General features: G+C 37.0%; 1 protein-coding gene across 4 annotated transcripts in view; it reads right to left on the bottom strand.

The window, feature by feature from the left end:
• The window catches only part of UHRF2 (ubiquitin like with PHD and ring finger domains 2), a 101,819-nt gene that overhangs the window by 7,630 nt on the left and 66,432 nt on the right, over positions 1-27,757 (bottom strand). The window contains exons 9-16 of one of the 4 annotated variants that reach the window (XM_087444563.1): positions 27,045-27,149; positions 21,355-21,461; positions 17,910-18,072; positions 17,079-17,219; positions 15,292-15,388; positions 14,826-14,983; positions 10,819-10,917; positions 5,783-6,368 (exon numbers count right to left, since the gene is read on the bottom strand). In XM_087444563.1, the coding sequence (XP_087300689.1) occupies positions 6,195-6,368; positions 10,819-10,917; positions 14,826-14,983; positions 15,292-15,388; positions 17,079-17,219; positions 17,910-18,072; positions 21,355-21,461; positions 27,045-27,149 (1,044 nt within the window). In that variant the 3' untranslated portion in view covers positions 5,783-6,194. Of the gene's footprint in view, positions 1-5,782; positions 6,398-8,760; positions 9,781-10,818; positions 10,918-14,825; positions 14,984-15,291; positions 15,389-17,078; positions 17,220-17,909; positions 18,073-21,354; positions 21,462-27,044; positions 27,150-27,757 lie in introns of those variants that run through there. The other 3 variants (XM_087444564.1, XM_004436811.3, XM_087444565.1) reach the window with 3 other exon arrangements.

Raw genomic sequence — 27,757 nt, 5'->3', positions numbered from 1 at the left:
CACACACTGAACAGATGTGGGAACTACTGCCATCCCTGCTCCAAAGACATGGATATGCTCGTGAAATACTCTTCCCCCCATTAAAAAAAATAGATTCTCAAGGAAGAAAAGGAAACCTCCAGGTGGTAGAAATGAAGAGGAACCCACAGGACCTGAAACCACACAGCCCATGGAGGAGGCTGAACTGGACATGTGTCTTTGGAATTGAGGTTTCAATGATGTCAGGAAATGGATGTTGGGAATCGAGGCTGCGGTTCCAATGCACAGTAAGGAGCAGAAATGGGGTGTGTTTAGAATTGGGAAAGCCCTGTTTCAATAGGAGGACTGAAAAATTGGTCTCTATTAGCTCTGGGTCATAGCAAGACACAAGCTTTCCCTCCCAGGCCATAGGTGGAAAACAAAGTCACTAACAAGAGGCTTTGCTACATGTGAATGCAGAAGCCAAATTCATACTACTTGCATCGTGAAGGAGTCCGATTCAACAAAATAAACATAACAATTGGTTTAGTTTCAGGAAACCATATAGGGCCCCAGGAGAAACGATCTAAAAATTTCTCCAAAAGAAGCAACTGTGTCCACAACTAAGCCATAAAACAAAACCCTCTGAGAAGAAAAAGCCATAGAAGATGAGCTCACAAATTTACAAAACACAATGAAATTCAATGTTAAGCACCAACAAATGGCAGAACTCTTACTTAAGGAACCAGAAATGAGAGAAAGATTAAAAGGACTTATTTCAAAATAAGTATGTTTTAAATGCTCAAAGAGATAATGGAAGGACTAAAATCCATAAATGAGAATAGGAGATTATGAAGCAAGAACAGGTAAACTTGAAAACAAAATTGGAAGAAAACAGTTCTTGAAATAAAGTAACTTATTTAGATGGATTAAACAGTGGACTGACTCAGAGAAAATTCAATGAATTGGAGGAAAGATATGAGGAAATCACCGAGAACACAGCACAGAAGGAGTAGAGAGATGAAAGATATAAGAGATGTTAAGGTATGGGGGGTAGAATACTGAAAACTTCTAGCAGGTTGAGAAGGAGATAGAGAAAATGGGAGAGGAGCAATTATTTTTTAAAATAAAAGAAAAAATTCCCAGAACTGGAGACATGCATTTTCAATTTAAAGGAATACTATGAGTCCCAAACAGAGCAAATAGAAATTAATCCACACCTAGATAGATTTTAGTGAAACTGAGAAGCTATTATAGAGAGAAAACACATATCCTTCAAAGAAATAACAATCAAACTGACATTCAGCTTTTTTTCAGCAACAATAAGATGCCAGAACACAATGGAATATCTACAAGATGCTGAAGAAGAATAACTAGCAACCTAGAATTGTAAACCCAGCCAATCTATCTTTCTAAAATCAGTGTGAAAAATAAAGACGTTGTCAGGCCCGCAAAGATTAAGAAAATTGACTGTTCACAGATCTTCACTGAAAGGTCTGTGGTACAAAAACATCTTGAAGTAGTCAACAAGAAATAGTGAGCAGAGAAAACAGACTAAAATTGTCAGTAAATTAGTAAGTCATATTTAAAATAACTTGGATAAAAAAAGTTATAACTAAAATACTGAAGATTAACACAGAAAATAGGTCAAAAAAGGTAATGTAAAGGGAAATAAAAATAGGGCAAGATACTTGTCTCATTCAGGAAAGAAACTGAGGTATTGACCAATTTATAAATATCAATATGCTTCAAAGTATAGGTATGTTAAAAGCTAAAGGATGACCACAAAATAATAGAAACTGATTAAATAATGGAGTAACTTGCAGTCTAGTGTGCAGGTGAGGGGAGAGGATCAAACCCTCTTTAAATATAAGAACAAGAAGCAAAGGTAAGAAGGGAATTACCCTTGCCCCCTCCATAAGGATAAACACAAAACAAAATACAATGATAGAAATAAGTCTAAATATTTCAGTATCATAATAAATATACAGAGACTAAATTTACCTATTAAAAAAGAGTATCCCAAAGCATAAAGTTGAATGAAAAACAAGTTGTAGAATACTACGTTATTTGTATAAATTTTAACACTTGAAGTACTATATTTTATGAATACCTATACATGAATACATAAGTATAAAAAATAAACGGAAAAGGCATCACTAAATTCATGATAATTTCTTGGGTGGGGGAGGGGAATGGGCAGGGTGGACTGATAAAAGTATGTCAGCTTCATTTGTGGTATTTTGTTTTTATTTATTTTAGAACAAATATGTTAACAATGATCAATACTGGATAACCTGTATGCAAAGTGTTTGCTACAGTTTCTTTGTAATTTTCCATATTTTAAAAACAAGCAAAAACCCCACTAGGCGTAGAGCATGGCATAGATGTTACTTTCCTTCCCCTGGGTTGAGCTCGTCTCTTTATAATAAAAGGAAAATATCTTCTTTGTTGGGTTGTTGGAAAGTTTTAACATCACACAGTATAATGTCTGGCACACAAGTGCTTAATAAATGTTAGTTTCCTCTCAAATAGAGTTCTAAAACCTGTTTTAGTTTCTTAGAAAATAAAAACCTGTTTTTGAAAGGCTACTTGGGGGACTTCCAGTTCCACACAAGATAGAGTAAGTATATTCCACCCTATTCCTGCTGCTAAATATGACTAAAAACCTTGGACAAAATACATAAAGCATGGGCCGGCCCCATGGCTTAGCGGTTAAGTGCGCGTGCTGCGCTGCTGGCGGCCCAGGTTCGGATCCCGGGCGCGCACCGAGGCACTGCTTCTCCGGCCATGCTGAGGCCACGTCCCACATACAGCAACTAGAAGGACGTGCAGCTGTGACATACAACTATCCTCTGGGGCTTTGGGGGAAAAAAATAAATAAATAAAATTATAAAAAAAAAATACATAAAGCAACTATCAAAAAACTCTGAAAGGTGAAAAACAGAAAGTGGCCTGGGTAGGCACTTTGGAACTTGAGGAATGACCTGGAAGTAAGTTTCCCAGGGTTCTTCTTTTGCTTCCTTTTTACCTTCTTTTGGCTTGAGTGCAACAGAAGCTTACAATCCCAAAACATCAATGGGCCCAGACAAAGGAAAAAAAAAAGGCCTGCTCTCACAAGCCAAAGGAATGGGAAAGGGTGACTTGTAGGAAAAAAAACCCATTTGATTATACCTGCCCCACTCTAGGTAAACACCTATCCCCCTAGTCACTGGATGCGGCCAAGACTGGGGAAGAGTCCTGTAGACCATCCCTGCCCTGCCCTGAGCAACCAGCTGCAAAGAGGCAGCACCTTAACCATCCCAACTAGAAATTGAGGGAGGATTAGAGACAGAAGGGAGCTGGAGAAAGGGTTCCTTTAAATCTGTGGATGAAGGGCCGGCCCCGTGGCTTAGCGGTTAAGTGAGCGCGCTCCACTGCTGGCGACCCGGGTTCGGATCCCGGGCTCGCACCGACACGCTGCTTCTCCGGCCATGCTGAGGCCGCGTCCCACATACAGCAACTAGAAGGATGTGCAGCTATGACACACAACTATCTACTGGGGCTTTGGGGGGAAAAAATAAATAAAAATAAAATCTTAAATCTGTGGATGAAGTCCTGGGCAGACCTTCAAGCAGACCATGCATGAAACTGACCATAATCAACACAGCAAAATGAACTCTGAGCAGACTACTGCCCAGGTTTCAGATTGGTTTCTGAGTAGCATCCCAGTGGGGGCAAACCAGAATAGCACTGCAAAGACTTTGAAAATTAAATTGACCTTGAACCACAAATGTGGACCAGAACATGCATTCTGAACCTAAACAGTTTTACTGCCTTATAAAAAAGAAGACTTAAATAGGAACAAGATTCTCATAATACTCAAAATGTCCAGGATCCAATGTAAAATTACTCATCATACCAAGAAGCAAGAAAAATCTCAATGTAAATAAGAGATATATAGAAGACCCAAACAGAAATTTTAGAACTGAAAAATACAATAACCAAAATAAAAAAACTTATTGGATGGGCTCAATAGCAGGATGTAGATGACAGAGGAAAGACTCAGTGAACCTGTAGATAGATCATTAAGATTTATATAACCTGAACAATAGAGAATATGAATTGAATAAAAATGAACAGAATCTCAGACTTGTGGGCCAATAACAAAAGAGCTAATGTTCATGTCATTGAAGTTCCAGAAGAGAAGAAAGAGTGCAGGGCTGAAATCATATTTGAAGAAATAATGGCTGGAAACTTTCCAAATATGACAGAGGATATAATCCAGATTCAAGAAGCTGAGTGAACTCAAAACAAGATAAACCCAAAGAATCCCATGCTCAGAAATATCATAATCAAATTTCTGAAAATTAAAGACAAAGAAAAAAATCTTGGAAGCAGCCAGACAAAAACAATATACTACCTGCAGAGGAACAACAACATAAATAACGGCAGATTTCCTATCAGAAACCATGGAGGCTCAAGTCTCGACTAGGGAAAAATTCACTTCTGTGCTCACTCCTGTGGCTTCAGGACCTGGCTGGCTGTTGGCCAAAGACATCGGTTTCTTGCCACATGAGCCTCTCCATAAGGTAGCTCAAAACATGACAGCTGGCTTCTCTCAGGGTAAGCAAGAGAGGGTGCCCAAAGTGGAAGCCACAGTATTTTTGTAACTTAACTTTGGAAGTGATATCCATCACTTCTGCTGCATTCTATTCATTACAAAAGAATTATAAGTCCAGCCCACACTCAAGGGGAGGAGATTATAACAGGGCAGGAAGACCACGAGTTGGAGATCATTCGGGACCATCTTAGAGGTTGCCTACCACACTATCAACCAATTTATCAATAGCCTGTAGTCAACCGATTTGGATATTAAAGAACTTAGTTAAAAAGTAGTGGAAGTTCTAGTTTCAAATTATTAAAAGACCAACTAAAAAATTCAATTCCTTGGGGCCAGCCTTGGGGCGCATGGTTAAGTTCGCATACTCTGCTTCAGCAGCCTGGGATTTGCAGGTTTGGATCCCGGGCATGGACCTATGCACCACTCATCAAGCCATGCTGTGGAGGAGTCCCACATACAAAACAGAGGAAGATGGGCACAAGACGTTAGCTCAGGGCCAATTTTCCTCACCAAAAAAAAAAAAAAAAAAAAAAATTCAATTCCTTGTCTATTGGTAGACTGAGGATTTTAGGAATGTTTCTATTAGTCAGGATAAGTTATGCTGTGTTAACAACTCAGAAACCTTAGAGTCTTAAAGACTTACTCCTTACTCATGTTGCATGTCCACCACAAGTTGGCTAGGGGCTGCATCATTCTCACACTGGGACCCAGGCTGATAGAAAAGCTCTATCTGGGTGCTACTGATCTCCACGGAAGGGGGAAAAAAACTTTGGAGGACAATGAGATGCTCTGCCTAGAAGTGACACACAGCATTTCTGTTACAACTAACTGACCAACTGGTCACATGGCCCTAGCCAACCACAAGGAGGCTAGGATGTGCAATCCTAACATATGCACTTGAAAGCCAAAAATACTGAGTGAACAGTACAAGTGACTACCACAGTCATTCTGGTCACTAAATATTCAACACACTCTTGTCTCCTACAGAAACTACATGGCCTCCAGAATGGTTACAATGAAAAGAAAGGACAAAATGAAGTGTTAGTGAGAACACGGGGCAACCAGAACTTTTACACTACTGGCAGGAACGTAAAATGCTATAAACTATTTTGGAAATATCCCTTCATTTCTCTTGAGTAAATAACTATTAATGAAATCGACGGGTTGTATGTTAAGTACATATTTAATTTAAAGGAAACTGTCAAACTATCTGCCAAAGACTTACACACAAAGGTTCACAGAAGCTTTATTTATAATAGCAAAATCCTGGAAACAACCCAAATATCCATCAGCAGATGAATAAACAGATTGTGGGACATCCATATATAACAGATTACTTAGCGATATGTTCAAATTTTGGCAGTGTCCATTCTGTTTTGTCTGTTACATTTTTTTTTTCACAATCATGTTTACTTCCAAGAATTTTAATCTCAAATTACTCTTCAAGCAGCTTGTTCTTATTCTGTCAACGCAAGGCAATTTCATACTTGAGGATATAGTTGTAAAACTCATTCTTTCATTCATTTTTTCAATAGTACTCATTTGGTCCACCTGCTTGGCCCCTCTAGCTAGCTCTTGATTTCTTGTGTCCAGTGACTGGTGTTTAATCGGTTTTCTTCTGTGCAGTGTCTGATTAATCCAGGTTACTAAATATCAGTTCCTTTAAAGGTATGATGTGGGAACTCGTCAACAGACAGTGGACAAGCAGGGATAACTCTTCCCAAACGTGAGCTGGTGACAAGTGAGCCATCAAGCTCAAGTCCCTCAAATCAGATAGGCAGTCACGAGCTCTATCTTTCTCGGTGTCCTGAAGAAGAATGAAGAAAGATTTGGTTCCTGATGGGCAAAGAAAGAATAGCAGACAGTAGGAAAGTCAGGGCAGATTGCTATCCAGCTCCTATAAGTAGGATCTCTACTGAAATCCAAGCCTTTAAGCCACATAGGTAGGGCCCCTTTCTGCCAGCCGCACTGTCACAACAGGGTTGTGAGAGAGCTACGGGTGTTTTAGATTACCAGCTTCCCAAAGATTACCTAATATCCTTAAATACTAGCACGCACATATTTGTTCAATGAACCATGTTATTCAGAAGTGACTTCTAAAACTAAAGGCCCTGCCTACTCTAATAAGAAAAAGCTAAAAAAATCCTATCCATATGGAAGTGGCTAAGTACTTAATAGTAATTCCTGTAACCTACTAAATGTAACAGAATCCAGTGAAAAGCTCATGTTTTAAACTTAAGCCTAGGAGACAACCAGATACTACGTACCACCTGAAGAGCAACCACACCACTTAAGAATTCTTGCCAAAAAAAAAAATTCAAATCTGAATTTGGTCATGCTTGAATTCTAACAATTTACAGAAAAATGAAGAGAAACAGGTTAAAGTATACCACATAGTTAGAATCAGCAAAATCTATTCTGTAAGAAAGGCTCCAAAACAATTTCAACACACAAACTGTAAAAGGTGAAGGGGAAAAAAAAAGATTGAGGAGATATATAGATTAAAAGATACTTAAAAGACAGCAATTAATAATGTAAGGTCCTTATTTGGATCCTGATTCAAACAAACTTAAAATATAATATACATGTATGACATTTGAGACAATGGAAATTTGAACATTACTAGATATCTGATGATAGAATTACTGTTAAATTTTTTTTGCATGTGTGACAATGAGGTTATGTTTTCTAAAAGTCTGTATCTTTTACATACAAACTGAAATATTTATGTAAAAAAACTTGAAGTCTTCAAAAAAAGTTTAAGAACAACATAAAATTGCTTAGCTTTTGGCCATTCTTGATATATTTTTTTTTTTTTGTGAGGAAGATCAGCCCTGAGCTAACATCCATGCTAATCCTCCTCTTTTTGCTGAGGAAGACCGGCTCTGAGCTAACATCTATTGCCAATCCTCCTCCTTTTTTTTTCCCCAAAGCCCCAGTAGATAGTTGTATGTCATAGCTGCACATCCTTCTAGTTGCTTTATGTGGGACGCCGCCTCAGCATGGTCAGAGAAGCAGTGCGTCGGTGTGCGCCTGGGATCCGAACCCGGGCCGCCAGTAGCGGAGCGCACGCACTTAACCGCTAAGACATGGGGCCGGCCCATTCTTGATATTTCTGAACATGTTAAGCTGTAATCAGCTTTCTTTCCTAGTCTATCATGTTATAACAAAGTTAAGACAACATACAGTCTAACTGTGGGAATTGTTTATTTCGCTAATAAAAATGGGTAGAACTAAACCAGTTCAAGTAGCTGAAATTGGGATATTCCCCACCCTTCACAGAGATATGGCCAATGCCAGACGGAATATAACACTAGATGATGCAATTTAATGATTCATTTTCAATCTAAGAAGGTCCTATTTAAATTTGATTCTTCAAAATAAAAGTGATTCCAATGTTTATAACTAGCCCTAAGTGACAACAGCTCCAATCACCATGCTGTGTTTCCCAGAACCCGATTTTGAATTTAACTGAATGCAGGAAAAGCACTGAAACTAGTCTGGCTTATATTCAAACGAAGAGCCTGTACAGGCCAGAAGCAAGACTGCCAGGTCTGGACTCAGACTGCGCAAGTTTACAGCACAGCTCTGCCACTTCCTTTGAGTATAAACTTTGGCAAGTTTCTTAACCTTTCTGTGCCTTTGCCATTCATCCATCAGATGGGGATAATAGTACCTGCCTCTTAGGATTGTCAGTAAAATTAAATGAATACACATAAAAATGTATAAGTGACTAGTGCAAAGGAAATATTCAATAAATATTGGCTATATATATGGCTCTGAATTCAGGAGTAGGAAAACTGATTCCATCATATTAAAGCTTTTCTCCAATGAAAATGTAATAATATAGCTTCAAAGATTAGAACTATGTTTTAGAATATTCTGGTATCTGTGAAATAAGAAGTAGCACTGATTATGCTAAAAGTGAATGTAAGACTGAAGTTGTTATAGATAAAAGAAATTTTTTCCCATTTAGTAAAATTAAAAATAAATAAACAAATAAATCAAACCCAGGGTGAAATCTGTCCTTAGTACTTAAGATTTCATACTAGTTCTCATCACCAAAAGTCAAGAGTAAAAAATTGTGCAAAATGTCTGTTTCAACAAAAACACACAATGAAATACTCTGGAAATGACTGAGTCTTAGAAATACCTACTGTAAGCCAGACAAATGTAAAAAAGTGAGGCAAGATGAGCTATTTTTCTGGTCATAAAATATTTATTAAGGTATACTTTAGGGAATATAGTGAATATAAAATTTAGGATCACAATATGAAGCAATTTCAATCCTCTCAAAAGTCAGCCCAGTCCTCAATGCTCTGCAGATGTAAAACCACTGGTGACACTCACTAAAAGCAGTTTGACTAGTACAGAAGAGGCTTTTCATGAACATTTACAACTAGAGCATCTGAATATCTCTTTTAAGTGCAAAACCACACCACATTACACTAATGCAGCAACAATGCATTCATATTGTTCTCATTAGTCATTAGTAGTCAACTTGCATAAAACACCAGAAAAAAGCACAATGGAGCTCACAAAATGGGCTAAAAAATGAACCTGCAAAACACACATTGTAATGGAAGAAGACATTAAAAATGTATTATGCACACTACAGAAGCTGCATTCATCCCAACAATCTCAAGTGTCATTTCCTTTTGTGTAAAATCAAATTACATGAACCAGGCACAACTAATATTTGGGAGGCAGTGTGTAGCTAAAATTCATTTAACTAATTATTCAATGATTTAAAAAATCCCCATAAATCTTTTCTGTCCTGAGGTAGTTGCAAAATAAATCATAACTTGAATATCAACTAGAGCTGAGGCTTTGACTTTTTACTCATTAAAACTAGTTGTTACTGACAGGGAACTACCTTTTGATATTTAAAAGACAGTTGAGAAATGGGCCTCTTACTACACACACAAGATGATGGCTACGTAGGAAAGAGGATTAGCTGCTTCAGAACGTGAGAGATATGGTCCACCACTGCTCCCCTCCCACCCCCCAACCATTTTAGATTCTTTACTGTCCAAAAAGCCACCGGGAGCCACACAGTAGAAGTAGACAAATCATCGTCCTTTGCTGTAGCCAGGGAAGAAAAGGTCAAGTAGAGTTTGCAGAATCTCATTGGGAATCATGATGTAATTCTGGCCAAGATCATGCCGGCAAGCAGGGCAGGAGAAAACTTGAGCCTTAAAGGAACGCTGTAAGCAATCCTAAGGCAAAACCAAAACAAACACAAAAACACACCAATTTCATCTGAGGGTGTAGCATGTAGAAAAGTTCACAACAACTTATGCTTTCAAATAAGAACTAGAAACTTATTGTGGCAATAAGAGAAACCTAAAAGATGGACAACTGTGAAGGCCTGAATCTGCACCGTGAAAACTCGTCTAGAGACATGGCTTTAGGTCCACTTCTACCACAGACTGTGAGACTTGAGGTGAACGACTAACTCCTGTGTGCTTTAATTTCCTCATCCAGTAAAATAAGGGTGTTAGAATTATGTGTGGTTCCCACCAGCCTCCTCTTCTGGGTTGGATTTTAATCCTGTTCTTTCCTGATAGAGCACTAAAGAAAAAAAATCCAGGATTCTCCTGCTTAGAACTAAGGTATCTATTTTATCAAATCACTTACAATATAATGAGTCTTCTAAAAATATATTTATAATATATTATTAATGTATCAGAGTTAACTGACTCAAGGTCAGGCAAAAACGCTTAAGTGGAAAGTTTGTTTCCATTTTACAAAATAAACTAAAGTTCATAAGTTAGGTCAGTGCACACAACCACCGAGCAACAGAGCAACATTCCAACCTTGGTTTGACTAAAACTCAAATTTTCCTTTTACACCACTACTGATAACACAATATTCAATTCCTCTGGGCATGCTCCCAGGTAGAATCTGTTTTAGATTCCATTAAGTGCATGGAATTACTTCAGTTTGCAGTATATGAAACATACACAAGCTATAACATAGAAAACAGCATGACATCTTACTTTCTTCTTTGCCATTTCAACCTCTCCTCAACAATTCCAAACATGATAGAATACCTCAACTATATATATATTTGAATTACTAGAGAATTAAAACATGCATTTACCACCAAGATGTAATTAAATGCTTCTTAACTGATAAAGTTCCATAACTATCCTGCTTCACGGAAAACTGCTTCTTTACATGCTAAAAACAGGTTTGTAGGTTAGTGTGCCTTCTGGACTAACAAGGGAAAACGAGAAAGGAAGTCTACTTACTTTACAGACATTGTGGAGGCAATCTGTTGTCACAGGCTGGTAAACTAGCTCCTGGCAGCAGACACACATAAAAGATTGTTCCAATTTTTTCAGAAAATTCTAGAATGGTACCCAAGGGGAAGAAAAAAAAGGTTAGCATTTCATAATATATTAAAATTCTAAGTGATTAGGAAAAAAAAGTGTCTTAGCCACATTTAATATGTTTTCTATTAAGAAAAAAAAATCAAGTAGTGATTGTAACTATAAGCAAGCAAATAATGGAAACTGAAGAAAACCCATTCCATAAGATATACACATTAGTTTTAAATCTTAGGATTGGGTTGGAAAGGTTGCAAAGTCAAAATATATGGCATTAAAAAGTGAATATCCCCCTAAACCTCACATTCCAGAGATTACTATAGCTTGTCTCAAGGTCATTATACAGAGATCACTTTTTTCAAAAAGCTGCATGGTATTCCAGTATATGAACTCGTATTTACTATTTATTCAATCTTTTGCTGTTACAAAACTTCAATATTTATTTTAAGCTAAAAAATAAATAAATAAAAGCACCAAGCAATAATACTCTGTAGTATCTAAGACCCCAAAGAATCAACATATTCATTTTCCTAGGATTATTTTCTGTGACAATTTGCCTCAATCCAAAAATCTCATTTTCCTGACGCTGATGTTTACTCAAATTGGGACTAAATTATAAGGTAGAACCATCTAGAGCAAACATGATCAAATGGGTACTCTATACTCTTCAAAAGCCATTACTGGGGCCAGCCTGGTGGTATAGTGGTTAAGTTCGTGTATTCTGCTTCGGCAGCCCAGGGTTCACAGGTTTGGATCTGGGCACGAACCTACACACCGCTCATTAAGCCATGCTGTGGCAGGCGCCCCACATATAAAGTAGAGAAAGATGGGCACAGATGTTAGCCCAGGGCCAATCTTCCTCAGCAAAAAGAGGAGGATTGGCAATGAATGTTAGCTCAGAGCTAATCTTCCTCACCAAAAAAAAAAAAAAAAAAGAAAGGACAAAAGCCATTACTGATTCCATTTTACCCAAGCTGTTTGTTTCTCTTAAACTACAATAAGAAATTTTTCGAATAGTGACAATTATAATCCTCCATTCAACAGTGGGGAGTGTATTTTATGTTTGTTCTTTGTTAATAGAAAAAGTAGAATTTACAAGAATTTCAAGTAAAAGTAAAAAATCAAAGATCCTATTTCAAAGTTATGTCTTAATACTAACTTTTTTATGAACATGGATTACACAAGTCAAGTGAATTATCAATAAAGTATTATGCAACACATTAAAAGAATACACGTTAGGGGGAGACATGGAAAAAATTCAAAATGTAATACCAGGTACCCTCTCCCTGATGAATTACTCTATTAATGACTGGTATTTCCCCAGTACCTCCATGATCCCTGTAATATGAGTATATGTACTACAGATATTTTGAGTTCCTAGATGTGCTAGGCACTGATCTACCTAGTGGTGATAAAAAGGCAAAGTCTTGGGGCCAGCCCTGGTGGCCTAGTGGTTAAGTTCAGCGTGTTCCACTTTGGTGGCCCTGGGGCTCAGTTCCCGGGTGTGGACCTACGCCACTCATCAGAGGACACACTGTGGCAGCAGCTCACATACGAAATAGAGGAAGATTACAGATGTTAGCTCAGGGTGAATCTTTCTCAGCAAAAAAGAGGAAGATCAGCAACTGATGTTAGCTCAGGACGAATCTTCCTCAGCAAAAAAAAAAAAAAAGGGGGGCAAAGTCTCTACTCTCATGGAACTTTATATTGCTTTAGGAGAGCAGATTAAAAAAAAAAAGACTCAATTTCAGATAGTAATAACTGAGGAAACAAAGCAAATTAAAGCAACAGAGTAAAGAGTGGCTATTTTAGAAAGGGTGGCGAGGGAAGGCCTCTCTGAGGAGCATAACACTTTTGCAGAGACTCTGGGGAGTGTGGATATGAAGGAGTGAGCCACATGACGATATAGAGGAGAGCATGCCAGTCAGAGAGATAGCACATGTGTAAGGGCCTAGGAGCAGGAACAGGTTACATAGCTCAGAGACTACTATAGCCGAAGCAGTTTGGGCCTGAGAAAGCAGGGAGGAGACTGGAGAGGTAGGTAGGGATGCCAGAATATGTAGGGCCTTAGGAAGGTATTTGGACATAAATGTACATATAATATACGTATTTATTTAAAAGGCACTGTTGGCCAACACCTAATTTTTCTGGCTTAATAAATGTGTTCCTGGCTTATCTGAAGAGAACTGGACAAGAAACCTGCCCAGGGCAATAGTATATAAACGTCCAGAGTAATCACTAGCAGCAAGGTCACAATCAACTGACCTAGGTATATAAGATCCTGTCACCTGCGGGCAGGACTCTTTTTTTGTCTTTTTTTTTGTTTGAGAACTGTCAATTGGTGACTTTATTTCATAAAAAAGTTCCATTGAAAGAGGAGGTTGAAAAGTCAAGTATACTTGATTTACACATACTTGGCCAAGTCTCACAGGAGTCAACCACTTCAATAATATTTTCATTGATAAATAGGATATACATATTAAAAACCTCACTTTGAAGCCCAATACACATGTCCAACCCAGACAACAGATGTGCAAAAGAGAACTTCCATGTGCACTCAGGTGACTTTTTCCTTCACCTGCTACTTTGTCTCCTGCCCACTGACAACTGGAACTCACCTGAGTTATCACTAACTAGCTGGATCCTCTCCAACCAGAGAATAATTAGACCATGATTAACAACTGCTTGCTCTATCTTACTTGCTCTAAGTGAAAATGAGTCTGACTAACCAGAGTCAGACTCTCCTTATGCCTGGGTCTCTTGGCTAACAAGCAAGTAACACTTCTCATGAAGCCAAATCACTTTCCTTCCGTCCTCCAAACACGTAAGCCTCATTCTACCAAGGATAACCCAATATATCACATTTGTAGCCAAAGGTAATGATGACTCCAATATAAATTCAAAGGGTATTTGATAAACCTCACCTATTTCTAAAAGCTTAAAAATTATATCAGGAAGACTGTTCCTTAATATAGTGATAATGATGACTATTTCTCAAACAAAGAGCAACACAAAAATTCTATGAGAGTTCCCTCTAAAACTGGATAGAAAGCACTTACATATATTCATTAATTCCGTTTCAGGAACATGAAAAGTTCTGGCTAATGTACTAAGAGAAATAAAGAAAACACTGGAATGAAGAAATTACTAAAAGATGACAAGATGAAATTTCAAAAGAGGATACTAGAGCTCACCCACAATAGCTGCACATCACAATACTTTGGAGGGAAAGAAAACAGAAAAGTAACTATATTATACATGACAAGGGGCTAACATCTAATAAAAAAGAAGACTCAAATGTATAAGCAAAATTAAAAACATAATAAAAGCAAGTAAGCAAAGAACGAAAAAAGAATTTACATTTGAAACCTCCAGCTTTTGAGATTTGATAAGAAAGCTTCATTTGAAAAACACAGCTTGACAGAAAATACATATCAGTTAATCTTGTAATTCCTTTTCACTTTAAAATTTTATGATTACCAAAAAATGCAAAAAAACCCAAAACATATGAAGTATTTAAATAAATCAATGCTCATTTATTTTACCCCTAGGTTGAACACGTAGGCATTGAAAATTGCGCTGAATTACTTAAGACTTACACTATCAGGTAATTTTGAACTATAACAAAAACTTTCCTGATGAGTTTTAGATTAAGTTGAGTGTGTTCCACAACTGAAAATTCTTCCCATGAACAGTATCTAAACATAAATTATTAAGTTCAGGCACAGAGAGGTCAAAAATCAACATCAAAGAGGCCTAAATTCATTGTATAGCCTCAGATTATTTCTGAAAGGTGGCGGCACTGGATGAGAAGACTGCATTGGATGAAAGGATCAAATTCTGACTTATGAAAATGATACTCCACAGGGAAATTATTTTTCATCATTTGTTAATATTAGAACATCATTATTAAAAACATCTTTACATACTGGTCCTTCCACAAGAGATGCAAGCACTTCATCCCATAGCTTCTGGTTTTGATGATCTTCTCTGATTAGACGTTGTTGTTGAGGGGTCAGCTGGAAAGCCTCAACTGCTTCTGCTGAATCCGATGCTTTGAACACTTTAGAGGCACTTGGACAATCATCTATATTTATTTAAAAATACATCAGCAGACTTACAAGTGGTTCTAAGCAGAACTATGAAACAAAAGAGTTAACTGGCACCAGTAACGTTTAGCATGAAGATAACCTGCATAAACAGCATCTAACTTTTCCTGGAGTTTAGGATACTATACTTGCTGCTGTTTTGGCTCTGACACTATTAAAATACACTCCACACCCCCTTCAAAGCCTTCACTTTTAATTTTTGATGAGTTTCTCAATTTATTCTCTGAATATTTCCCTTTACTAGAAGCTACGTTATTAGGATTTATGTTGTGCACTCATTACCTACCATCCATAGTCGGTCTTTTCGAGGCCCCACTGGCCTGCTTCTTTGACTGTCCTTTAGTCTTCTTCCCTTCCTTATCTGAAGGGTAACCTACTGGATACTGATGGGGGAGAAAAGAACAATGTAGATTTAAGCTTCACAGAGGAGGGCTCTGGATCCTGTTAAGAAATTTAAAAAGGGAGCGGGGAGGAGTTTACACTTTCTCTAAACTGAAAGACTTTATACAAAGGAAACAGACATTTAAAGGAACAGAATTCAAAGGACAGAAGACCATGAAAATCTCAAATTCAGTGTAAAACCATGTAGTGTTTGACTGTTACGATATTTCACTTTATAATACAACGATCTTCGTTTCAAATCTAAACGAGGAAAGATAAATTCAGGAGTTGTGACTAGGTGGCTTGAAAAGTTTGAGGAAGAAAGGAAAGCAGAATCTAGATACTAAAGTAAGTACGATCAACCCCAGAGGACAGCAGATGGTACTCATATAGATGGGATTACACTAAATTGTGGAGTCAATGTAAACAAAACAAAACACTCAAAACATTAAGGGCCAAGTTTCTTATCTCCTAAAATTGAGGGGGAGGAAACTTTTAGAAGACCTAAAGCTACTAAATTACTGAATTCTTTATCAGCTAAAGGTTAGACTTTAAGGAATAAATTCTACCTATTACCCTTGTGTTTTACTGGCTACCCCCTTTTTTTTGACATGCTTTGTGATAACACTCATGTTTAAAGTTCAGTATGTTTCAGGCCTCATCAATGATATTATTAGCTCACCATAGATGGGCTTACAGGCTTCTGCTCACAGTTTCAAATCTAACTTATCTAGAACACTGCTCTGCTGAACAGTGGATCTGAAAAAACCTTTTGAAAATGTATTTAATAACAGGTTATTTTTTATATATAGTTATTTAGAATTATTTTGACAGTTTTTTCCATAGCTGACGGGTCTCAAACAATTAATTCTATGAGTTTAAAAAGAAAACAAGAGAAACAGACTTGCACTAGAAGACACACACTCACCTGCCTGGGTGGTCAGACACTTGCCCATAGTTCAGCCCCTACACATGCAGTGTGGGCAGAGCCAGGGGAAATGACAAAGCTGGTAGTCTTTATGGGAAGCACAACGATGGGGAATGATGGAGGACGAACTCAAATCATGTTCTGACGTCCGTGTTAGGGACAAAGTCTAGGGTGTATAGGCAGTGGAAGGGGAATGTAGCCATACCATCCATTATGCACACAAAACCAACAAAGTCTTATATGGGTTAACAGCTGAGCATGGGCAAAGGGAAAAAAAAAAAAAGCAAAGCACTAAACATGGTGACAGGACAGGGAAGCAGCTTTGAGGGGGAAGAGAGAAAAGGGGTGAGGAAAAGTGAGAAGGGTAGAAAGCAGACCACTCTTATAAGCCACCTCCCCCCTTCCCCTACCAGAGACACACCCCCTGTGCCCTCTAGGATAAACTTCCCTTCTCAAGGCCTCCTACACCTAAATTTTATGTAGCCCTTTCCCTCACAGTTCAAGTCATTTCCAAACTGAATTGGAAATATTTTACTTTTCATTGACAAGCCCAGCTTTTCTCAAGCACAGTTCTTGGTCTTACGGCAGTCTGACATCTAGGATGCTACCTTTTTACTTCTTTTCCTTCTGTATGATCTCATTCCTCACCTCTTACAGTCCACTGATCAATTGCTGTGGGTTATTTCCAGTGTTAAGGCACATAGATATTACAGAGATGTACGTCTTTATGAACATACAAGTAGCCTAGACAAATGTAATCTAACCTGTAAACGCAGACATAGCCTCCTTGACCGTTCTATTCCTTCAGAGGTCCAAGGAGCAGGTTCAACATCGTCTCTTCTTAAAAGATAGCGCCAAACCAAGAATCCATGGCTTGATGAAATCTCTGGCCAGTATTTCACCACCTAAATTATAATATTTCAGTACTAGTTTGAGATTTAAAGTTTAGATTTATAATGTAATATCAGTGGTTTAAATAAACTTGGCAGAACTAAATGCAACTTCAAAAGATACTTGCTTTGCCATAAGAATAGTAAGTAAATAAAAAATATTCACTAAAATATTGTTTTGATTTTACTTCCTAATTAAGATAGTTCCCATGTAAGTACAAATTGCTATAAATTTAAAATAATAACAAGATTATGCTCATTAATAGAATTTTGCATAATAGTAGATAAAAACGGTGGAAGTAAATGCCTCCCTTTTTTAAAGAAAGAATACAACCTATTTTAAAAATTATAATGTGCTCTGCTTTGAAAATCTATTACAATTAAAATCATTCTGAAAGATATCCAAGAATCAAGATCTACAATGGCCAAATTACTTATATAGTTTTATCATGGAGAATGCATACTTATAAAAAGCTTAACCCCAAAATAATAACTCTGCCCTTAGGACTTCAAATAAGCCTTAAAAGCAAAGTACCAAAGTTAAGAGCTTGTTCTGTGCATGTGTTACATTTCCAGAAAAGGAAATACCAACTAAGATGATCTACTGTTTCCTCTAGCCCCCCATAGTAGAGTAGTTCCCTGTGGCAACCCTGTCTTGAAAGCCCAGGAAGAATGACTAACAAGATGTCATGCCAGATAGAGCACCTTATAAATGCCATCATATCTGTTGCCTTCTTCAGGAGCATATTTGCTGATCTTCCTCCCTTTAAAACTGCGTATCACTCTGACTGGCTTACCAGCTCTCCAATTCCGAGACTCTGCTCCAATTTTATCATCCAATGGAGCATCACAGTTTAGGGCCAATGCCCTAAAAAATAAAACAAAGTCTTTATACCAAGTAATCTTTCTTTAAGTATATAATCACATCATTAGCTCAATTAAAAGGTGAATTATGCCTTACCTGATGGTTAAGATTCTATGATTCTTTCCATATTATTCCAGATAATAGGATTATGCTTTCCCCCACCAGCAGAGAAGAGAAATCAGTTTTCTGATGTCACCCCCAAGCCAGGGGATTGGTTCTCAGATAGCCTGTAGGGTTCTTCTGAAAGTAATAACATCTGTGCCACGTATAATAGAAAACAACTAGAAATACATGGAATTTTCTTTAAATAACGTTTGTTGAGGGAAGGGAGAAAGCTGGAAAACTAAAGCAAGTGATTGTTGTAATAGTTATTTTTGATAAGGGAGTGAGTTAAATTGCTGGAATAATGTAGAAAGAAATCCAGAAAATAAATTTGTCAGCAAGGCACAAATGACCTTTCTAGGTCTACTTTCTACATTCCAGACAATAGAGATTCCTTAAAGTTTTGAAGATATTAAGGACAAGTTCAATATGAGAAAATCCTTTAAAGACTTCCAGTAAAAAGATAAATTTAAATAAAATTGAAGCATTCAAATGCCTGTGCTAAATCATGACAATCAAGATTTCTGGCCGCTCGAGATCACTACAATTTACTCATGACACATGAATAAGGAGGAACTCTGATCTGGAGCAGCATCTGATTTACCTGAAGTTTCCTTAATATGTGTACTCACTTAGTAGTAATTAATCAGTAAGGGTATTAGATATTAGAGAATCTTTCTTGGGAGAACTTAGTCCTGCCAAAAATTAAAAAAACCCAAACTAGAATCTATTTTAAATTAGTATTTTTCCTCTAAGACACTTAGTTCCTAACTTAAGAGAAAAGAAAGCACTGAGAACACATAAGGTTAAAAAAAAGACACACACACACACACCCCCCAATCTGGTGAAACGAGGTATGATACAAAATACTTTTCCAGAGTATAGTTCTTTTTATGCAGGCTCAAATTAAAAAAAAAAAAAAAATAGACCTTAAGACTAAATGACTAATCTACTGAAATCTCTTGATCATAGTTATATTCTTAAAATAAATGAACTTAAGAAAGTGTTTCATTAAAAAAAAATGTTTATAGATGCGGTCAAAGAGTTAAAGCTTACCAAGTTATCTTTTTTATCTCAAAGGGAGATGCATTAAAACTCTGGGAGGAAGAAGAAAATATAGTCATCAACTCTAGGGGTAGTGTTGTACCTTATTTATGGAATACCTATTCATCTTAAAGAGCTAGGATAAGAATAAGTACTATCTTCATCCTAACGAGTAGAATGCTTTGGTGCTCACAGGTACCTTCAGTCATAATGACTGCCACCACTAACTGGCATTATTAACTCACTTCTAGCTTCACACAAGTATGCAGGCTGTTCAATTATGGGAAAGAGTCGAAGAGGATGAAATTAGGCAAAACAAGGCTTTTCCATTACTCTATCCACAGCTCAATTGGTTGCTTCTAACTGCCCTGATAAAAGACAGCCAGGTTACCTTGCTGCCCTCTTCAGTTTCTCAAAGTGGAAGAGCTGAGAAGAAATAGGAACAAACCCCTCAAAAGCAAGAAGCAGATGTCAAACTACCTCTTAGCAGAGAAGCAAAAATGAATTGGAGCATATACTAGTTAGGAAAGAGTATACTATGGGTCAGAGCTGAGGGCTTTTCACCTGTTTTCACGTTTATAAAACATATGAGTACCTTTGCCCAAGAGGTCTTTACAATCACAAGGCATACTCATGGTTTAATGTATAAATTAACTGAATGGATGTTAGAGTCTCTGTGATGAGTCAATTCTAAATTGTTTTGGGTTAATATTTCATTTTTATTACTTTCCTTTTAACATAAACATTTTTACTATTTGTCAATTATTTTCTAATGAAATTCTAACATATGGTAACGGTATACTCCTAAGATTCTTCAAAAGCTTGAAAAGAATCTACCGTGTACATTACAAGGATAGGTAGTTACAAAAGAAATTTCGTTAAAGCAAAATAATCTGTTATTAAAGGGAAAATATAATTTTGACATTTGACAACGTGAAAAGCCCTTTTGAAAATACAAGACGTTGACAAAAACACATCAAAATAGTCTTAACTCCTTTTAAAACCATTCCTCCTGAAGAGCTGTTTTCTTGCTAGAAAAAGACTAGCTAGAGGCTGGACTCTTGCCTCAGGAATGTTTTCACCAGCAAATCTGACCTGTCTCCTCTGCTGGTTCAGTAAAATAATCCTACTGTCAGAAATAATATAGAAGGAAGACATAAAAACAGATTCTACGTAACTTGGTATGCAACAGAGTTTTGAAATCGTACTAGTATATTCTTCACTTCACACGGTAATCGGAAATTAAGGGCACACTACTTAAAACCGAGTGATTTAGACTCAAGAAAGCAAAAAATACTCACTTTTACTCAATAATCCACAAAATACCCTTAATAGAATACAAAAAATTTAAACTTTATAAAATGATAACAAAATTATCAGTATGACAAGTTATAATGTGATCATTGCTATGTGATGGTTTGGGTTACTTAATCTATTATTACTGGTATCAACATGCATTTATGAAATAAAACATTTTGAAGATATTAAATTTTTGTTCCCATGGAAGCTGGAATGTATTAATAGTTCTATAGAATAAAGGTCAGCACAAGGTGGCTCTTCTGTAATGCCTGACAAGCATTTACAAGGTCACTTTTGTAACTAAACATTCTCTTTTGTAACATTTAAAAGACATATTATTACAAATCCTAAAAGCAATTTGAGTGTAGTTCTGATTAAGTCATCTGATGTTTCACTTATGCACATAACTGTGGCTCCCAAACATAACCCTCTTTCACATTAGCGAGCCTCCTCTAAAAAAAAAGTTTATTCTTTTAAAAGATAAATCTGTATTGATAGAACTTAACTTTGCCTTATGGGGTAGTAGATAAGCCACCTTGTCCTCAATTTTACTTAAATTTTAGAGGCTCCTTCTCTTCAAAGGTTTCAACATGTTTTCAAATGCAAAGCACATGTATTATGACTGGGAATTATGTCATTTTAAAAATAATGATACAAAGAAGTCAGGGTGCTTAGGAACAATTATACAATCAGGTAATGGGATTTTAATTTTAGATCTTTAACTTTCAGTTTAAGATTCTCCTCTACAGCCTAAGTTACAAATTATAGTTCTATAATCAAACTTGCATACAAAGCCTAAATTCTAAATAGTCTTTTACAAATTCTAACAATAAAGAATACCTGTTCATGTTTGTTAATGTTTGATCAGCCGATGGTGCACCAATTCGTTTATTACCAGCAAGATTTTTACCACCACTCCCAGTGTATGTGAATTCATCACCTCGGTCCTGCAGGAGAAGATTTTTGGCATTAAGACACCTAAACCTAAGTATAATGTCACCAATCTTATTTCAGAGTCAGAACATTTGGTTAGGATGTTATGAACTGACATGTTCTCTCAAGTTATCTATCAAAATAAAGCAAAATTCAAATGCAATCCTGTGTGTAGTATATCTTTCAAGTTATATCACTCGATCTAAAGATTTCATTTTAAAGTTATAGCTTCCAACACCTCCAAACATGGCTATACTCATGATATATATATAGTCAAATAATTTATAGAATGTTACAAAATAAGGTTTTACGGGTTGGGAATATTGTTTCATTTAACTCAATATTATTAAAATAAACTTACCAATATTAGCTTTATAGAGTACTGCTTTAATAAATATTCCATAACTGATTTCCCAACAGCAATCTACACCATATCCAAGTTTGCTGCTAAATTTCAAATTTAAAATCCTAATAGCATGGTTAAGTTCCCCACATTTCACACTCTATGGGTTCACTCAAACTACACTCAGGTAAAATGATCACCTATCATTAAAAAGAAAGTTGGAAAAGAATTTGAAAACTAAAAGTTGAATCAAGTGTCCAATAAACGTGAAAAAAACATGCCAAAAGAAGTAAATAAATGTTACATAAACTAGCTCCACAAATATTTCTGTAGTAACTACAAATTTATATTGATATTATTAAGTCTCTACTTGATTCAGTACTCAAAATAAATGGAGAAAAGTTAACTATCAGTTAACTTTTAATTCTAACAATTAACAAATTAATTCTACTAACACTATCTAAATAGTGGTTCTTAACATAAGACTTATTTTAAATAGTTCAGTATCTTGAACTTAAGATAATGAAGTTTTCTATGCTAAATTCTTGCTTGCAACAAAGGACAATTATTTTACCTCTTGTTTTTCCTTTACATTAAAAGTCATAACTAAAATCTCATGGTTTTGAGTGTTTTTATCTGTCCAAAAACCTTGTATTCACTTTTTGTTGATCCAATATTGAGGTCTACATTTTATTTTATTTATTTATTTATTTATTTTGTGAGGAAGACCGGCCCTGAGCTAACATCTGCCAATCCTCCTCTTTTTTTTGCTGAGGAAGACTGGCCCTGGGCTAACATCCATGCCCATCTTCCTCCACTTTATATAGGATGCTGCCACAGCATGGCTTGACAAGCAGTGCATCGGTGCGCTCCCGGGATCCGAACCAGTGAACCCCGGGCCGCTGCAGCGGAGTGCACGCACTAAACCACTTGCGCCACCGGGCTGGCCCCTGAGGTCTACATTTTAAATAAGGCATTGAGGAATTTCATCTTTAGTGTGTATTCCATTTGAAGGAATTCTTTTTTTGTGTGTGTGAGGAAGATCAACCCTGAGCTAACATCTGCCAATCCTCCTCTTTTTGCTGAGGAAGACTGGCCCTGGGCTAACATCTGTGCCCATCTTCCTCTACTTTTTTTATATGGGACGCTGCCGCAGCATGGCCTGACAAGTGGTGCATCGGTGCGCACCCAGGATCTGAACCCGGGCCACTAGCAGTGGAGTGTGCACACTTAACCACTACGCCGCTGGGCTGGCCCCCAAAGGAATTCTAATAAATAAGTACATCTAGAACAGTCCAGAACACTTCTTAAATTGATCAGAAAGGGTCTTCAAAATGGTATCTGGGTTGACTTCACAATGCTCATATTCATAACCCTGTCAACTTTTAGTTATAATTGTAGTAGTGCTATAAAGAAAAAAGGAATGGGTGGGGGGCAGCCCCGTGGCCTAGTGGTTAAGTTCCGCGCACTCCACTTCGGCAGCCCAGGTTTGGGTCCTGGGTGTGGACCTACACCACTCATTGGCGGCCATGCTGTGGTGGCAACCCACATACAAAATAGAGGAAGACTGGCACAGATGTTAGCTCAGGGCGAACCTTCCTCAAGCAAAAAGAGGATGATTGGTAACAGATGTTAACTCATGGTGAGTCTTCCTCAGCAAAAAAAAAAGAAAAAGAAAAAGAAAAAAAGAATGGGGACTAGGAGCACATGAGAGAGGCAACCTAAGCTAAACAGTGTTTAAAGTAGAAGAACAAAAACATTTCTGATTATTTTTCAAGCAGCATATGATCAAGTAAAAATTAGTTAAAATTCTATGTCATTAACTCATCTGTACTTCAATCTTTATACCAACAAAAACTTTTCATTGTCATTAGGGGAAAAAAGAATTGCTAGACTGTCAGAGCTCAGCAAATATTATTTCAGACTGTTTTTCCTATGGAAAAATGATCAGCCTAAATGTGCTGCATCTTCTACTCCACGCTCCACTAAATTGTAGCCTGTGTGGCAAGAGCCTAAACAAGACTGCTGACTGGGAGAAGCTCACATAAAGAAGCCATCATCTACACAGCGGACACAGTACTGTCCCAGAGTGACTCCATTTCTTACGATTTCCCAGTGTCTAGTGTTCTCGCAAGCAGTAAAGCAGCTGCCTAACACAATAAACTGGATGCTCCCACTTCTCCCATCACCCTTACCAAGCAAAAGACCTTCATCCCAGTCTTCTCAAGCCCCTCCCAAGACTATCAGATAAATATCCTAAAGCACAATTAAGATCATTAAACTTTCCCCAGACACCTTTAATGATTCCTTAATTCAAGGCTGTCTAGAATAGAGCCTCAATTTTTGCCAGTTTCTCTCTCTCATAATACCCCTTACATGTCTGCAAAACTGGGTACTACCAGTACACTGATAACACCTACCTAGCACTTACTGTGTGTGTGAAATTAGGTGAAGCATTTTACCTATCATTAATTAATTTAACCCTCAAATCAACCCTATGAGGTAGGTATTATAAGCCCTATTTTATAGATGAGGCAGAGGTTCAGCATCTCGCCTAGGGTCACACAGCTGATAAGACATGGCACCAGGACACAAACCCAAACAGAGGCTGTTCCTGATCACCAAGCAAACTACTTCTCAGGACAGCTGTAAGAGGCAGATCATTGTGGGTTCTCACGTGAGGCCACCCAAACACAGGGCACCAAAACTAGCATTTGACTAATTCTCAAGGTACCAGACTAAAATATTAACTAGTTTATCAGCAGGTATTCAGTTGTTTCACGTCCCCTCATTCAAACAGAACAAAGATCATTGGCTCCATGAATGTTATACCAAATTAAAGATTTCAGACCAATTTTTTTCTCAAATGAGAAAAGCTTATTCAAGTTTCCTCTACCTATTTCTGTAGATATGACTTTCCCATAATAAAAGATCAAAAGATTGAAAATGCTTACAAAATATATTATCTCCAGATACATCTTAGCTGACAATCTAAGACTATGTGTTTTAGTCCTAAAATAAATTATTCTTTACATTTTAATAGACTTAGAATTAACTGCTTGAGACATGTAATTAATAGCTCATCAGTACTTTTCTCCACAAATGTTTATGTTTGACTAGTAACTATATTCAAAAGATGGAAAGAAAAGGAAGTAATAACACCCATCCCACTTCAACTTGGTACTCGTTTTTAGCTTTATAATCACAGGTTTTATGTTTCATATATTTAAGATAAGCTACTGCTACAGACAAAAGAACTGTTTGAATCCTTGTTATATGCCCAGGACTACATAAATTATCTCATTTAATATCAATAATTTTCTGATATAAAATGATGATACTATTTTTTCTATGTTACACATCTGGAAACTGAGGTTTACCGGAGTTAAATAATTTGGCCAGGGTCTCTCACGTAAACGTTAGAGCCCAGATCACATACAATTGGCTAGATGCTAAAAACATATGCTAAAGAGACTCCACTATTAGTTGGTTTGTTTTATTTTTTTTTTTTAATAATTTTATTTATTTATCCTTTCCCCCAAAGCCCCAGTAGATAGTTGTATGTCATAGCTGCACATCCTTCTAGTTGCTGTATGTGGGACACGGCCTCAGCATGGCCGGAGAAGCAGTGCGTCGGTGCGCGCCCGGGATCTGAACCCGGGCCGCCAGCAGCGGAGCGCGCGCACTTAACCGCTAAGCCACGGGGCTGGCCCTGGTTTGTTTTCTTACAGAGCCTTAAAGGAATCTAACTGCTGATTGTAATAAACTATAGAACATCCTTTGTATTTCTGAAAAATACTTAAAGATATAGCTTCAAAATATGCACGTTAAAAGAAGTACTCAAAGGATTAACATGAATATTTTCATTGTCATACCAATGTAAATGCACTGCTAAATTTGCCTTTCAGAAAGATGGCAAGCTTTTCTACCTTTGTCTGAAAACATACTACATCTTAGGCTCTCCATAGCTACTCTAATTCATCATTATAACATACCATGAACGCAAGCAAATCAAACAGACTGAGAGAAAATACTTGCAAACTACATATCCAACAAACAGTAAAAGAAACAAATACAACCCAATTAGAAAATGGGCAAAAGATGTGAAGAGATATATCACCAAAGAGGCTATACACATAGTAAAAGAAGCAAATAAATCACGTCCAACATCTTTAGGCTTTAGGGAAATGTCAATTAAAACAACAATGAGATATTGCTACACACATATCACAATGGCTAAAATAAAACAAAGCAACGCCACCAAATGCTGGCGAGGATGCAGAGAAACTAGATCACTCATACACTGCTGATAGGAATGTAAAGTGGTACAGTCACTCTGGAAAATAGTTTGGTAGTTTCCTAAAAAACTAAACATACAACTACCATACAACCCAGCAACTGCACTTCTGAGCATTTATCCCAGAGAAATGAAGACTTATGTTTACAAAAACACCTGTACACTAATGTTTATTACAGCTTATTCATAATAGCCAAAAACTGGAAACAACCCAGATGTTCTTCAACGAGTAAATAGTTAAACTGTGGTACACCTATACCAAGGACTACTACTCCTTGTATAATAAATAAAAATAAAAAGGAACGAACTATTCATACACACCACAATTGGAGAATTATGCTGAGTGAAAAAAGCCAATCCCAAATGTTACATATGATATGATTCCACTTATAAAAATTTTTGAAGTGACAAAATTATAGAAATGGAGAACAGATTAGTGGTTGTCAGGGGTAAGGAGGGGTTGGGAGAGCAGATATAGTAGGTGTGGCTGTAAAAGGGCACCATGAGGGATCCTTGTGGTAAAGATAATGTTAAGTGTCCTAAACGTATCAACGTCAATATCCTGACTGTGATACTGTACTATAGTTTTGCAAGATGTTACCATTTGGGGAAAATGGGTAAAGGGCACAGAGATCCCTGCAGTATTTCTAACACTACATGTCAATCTACAATTATCCAAAAATAATAAGTTTAATCTTAAAAAATGAGCTCTACAGAGAATGTATTTTCATTGCAATAAAATTGCATTTCCGTTACCACATGTATATATAAATCAAATCAGTACTGCAAAGATTAAAGATTGCCATTGATTTACCTTGTGACTCGTACAGAACTGACCACTTCAACATAAAAACTGTGCTAAAAAGAGAGAGGATTTGATATATCCTAGACAAGCCTTCCGTATTTTACTGAATGATCAGGATAGGTTCTAAAGAACAAGGTTGTATCATGACTTACTACTTCATCCGCAAATCCACCAGCCAGGACAAGAGAATAAGCCCCATCATTACTTCGACCATGAATTCCACCAACATGGGGCCTATGGACACCTGCTTCGCTCACCTATAAAATAAATAAAGTCTCAAAATACCTTTGAAGAGTTACTTAAGTTACATTTACAAAACCCTTTCACATATATTATTGGTTAAAGCCTCCAACTAAGAACTGAATGTCACTCAGAGTTCTACCTTTTGCTCACTGACTTTACTTCTCCCCAACTATATATCCCTTAGGTACTGAGCTGATGACTGTTAGAACTGTTCAGGCCTATAATTGTGAGTTTCAAAATAACTATTAAATAATTACCATCTTATGTCTATTGGTAATTCCAGCTCAACTTGGGTAAAAAAGAATTTATGATCAGCGTTCCAGATCTCTTCCCTTCTTATTTCTTGCCTTTGACTATGGTACCATTCTCTAGCCAAGTCAGAAAGACAAGAGTCATTTAGTCTCATTCTTCTTTATTTTCAAACCCGCTTGATCACAAATACTGCTGATTCCATCTCCTAAATCGCTTAAATCCATCTTTTCTACTTCCACTTAGTTTGAGTCATGAATGCTTAAAATAGATCCTTTTTCACTGTCTCTAGTTTTGTTCCTTCAAAACCATTCTACGCATCACAAGCAGAATGATCCTTGTGAGAACTAATCTGCTTTTAATTTTCAACTGC

Source organism: Ceratotherium simum, chromosome 20, assembly GCF_057802395.1.
Source record: "Ceratotherium simum simum isolate JZ-2026a chromosome 20, ASM5780239v1, whole genome shotgun sequence".
Lineage (NCBI taxonomy): Eukaryota > Metazoa > Chordata > Mammalia > Perissodactyla > Rhinocerotidae > Ceratotherium > Ceratotherium simum.
The sequence above is the reverse complement of the archived record's forward strand: the minus strand, read 5'-3'. Positions and strand labels throughout refer to the sequence as shown.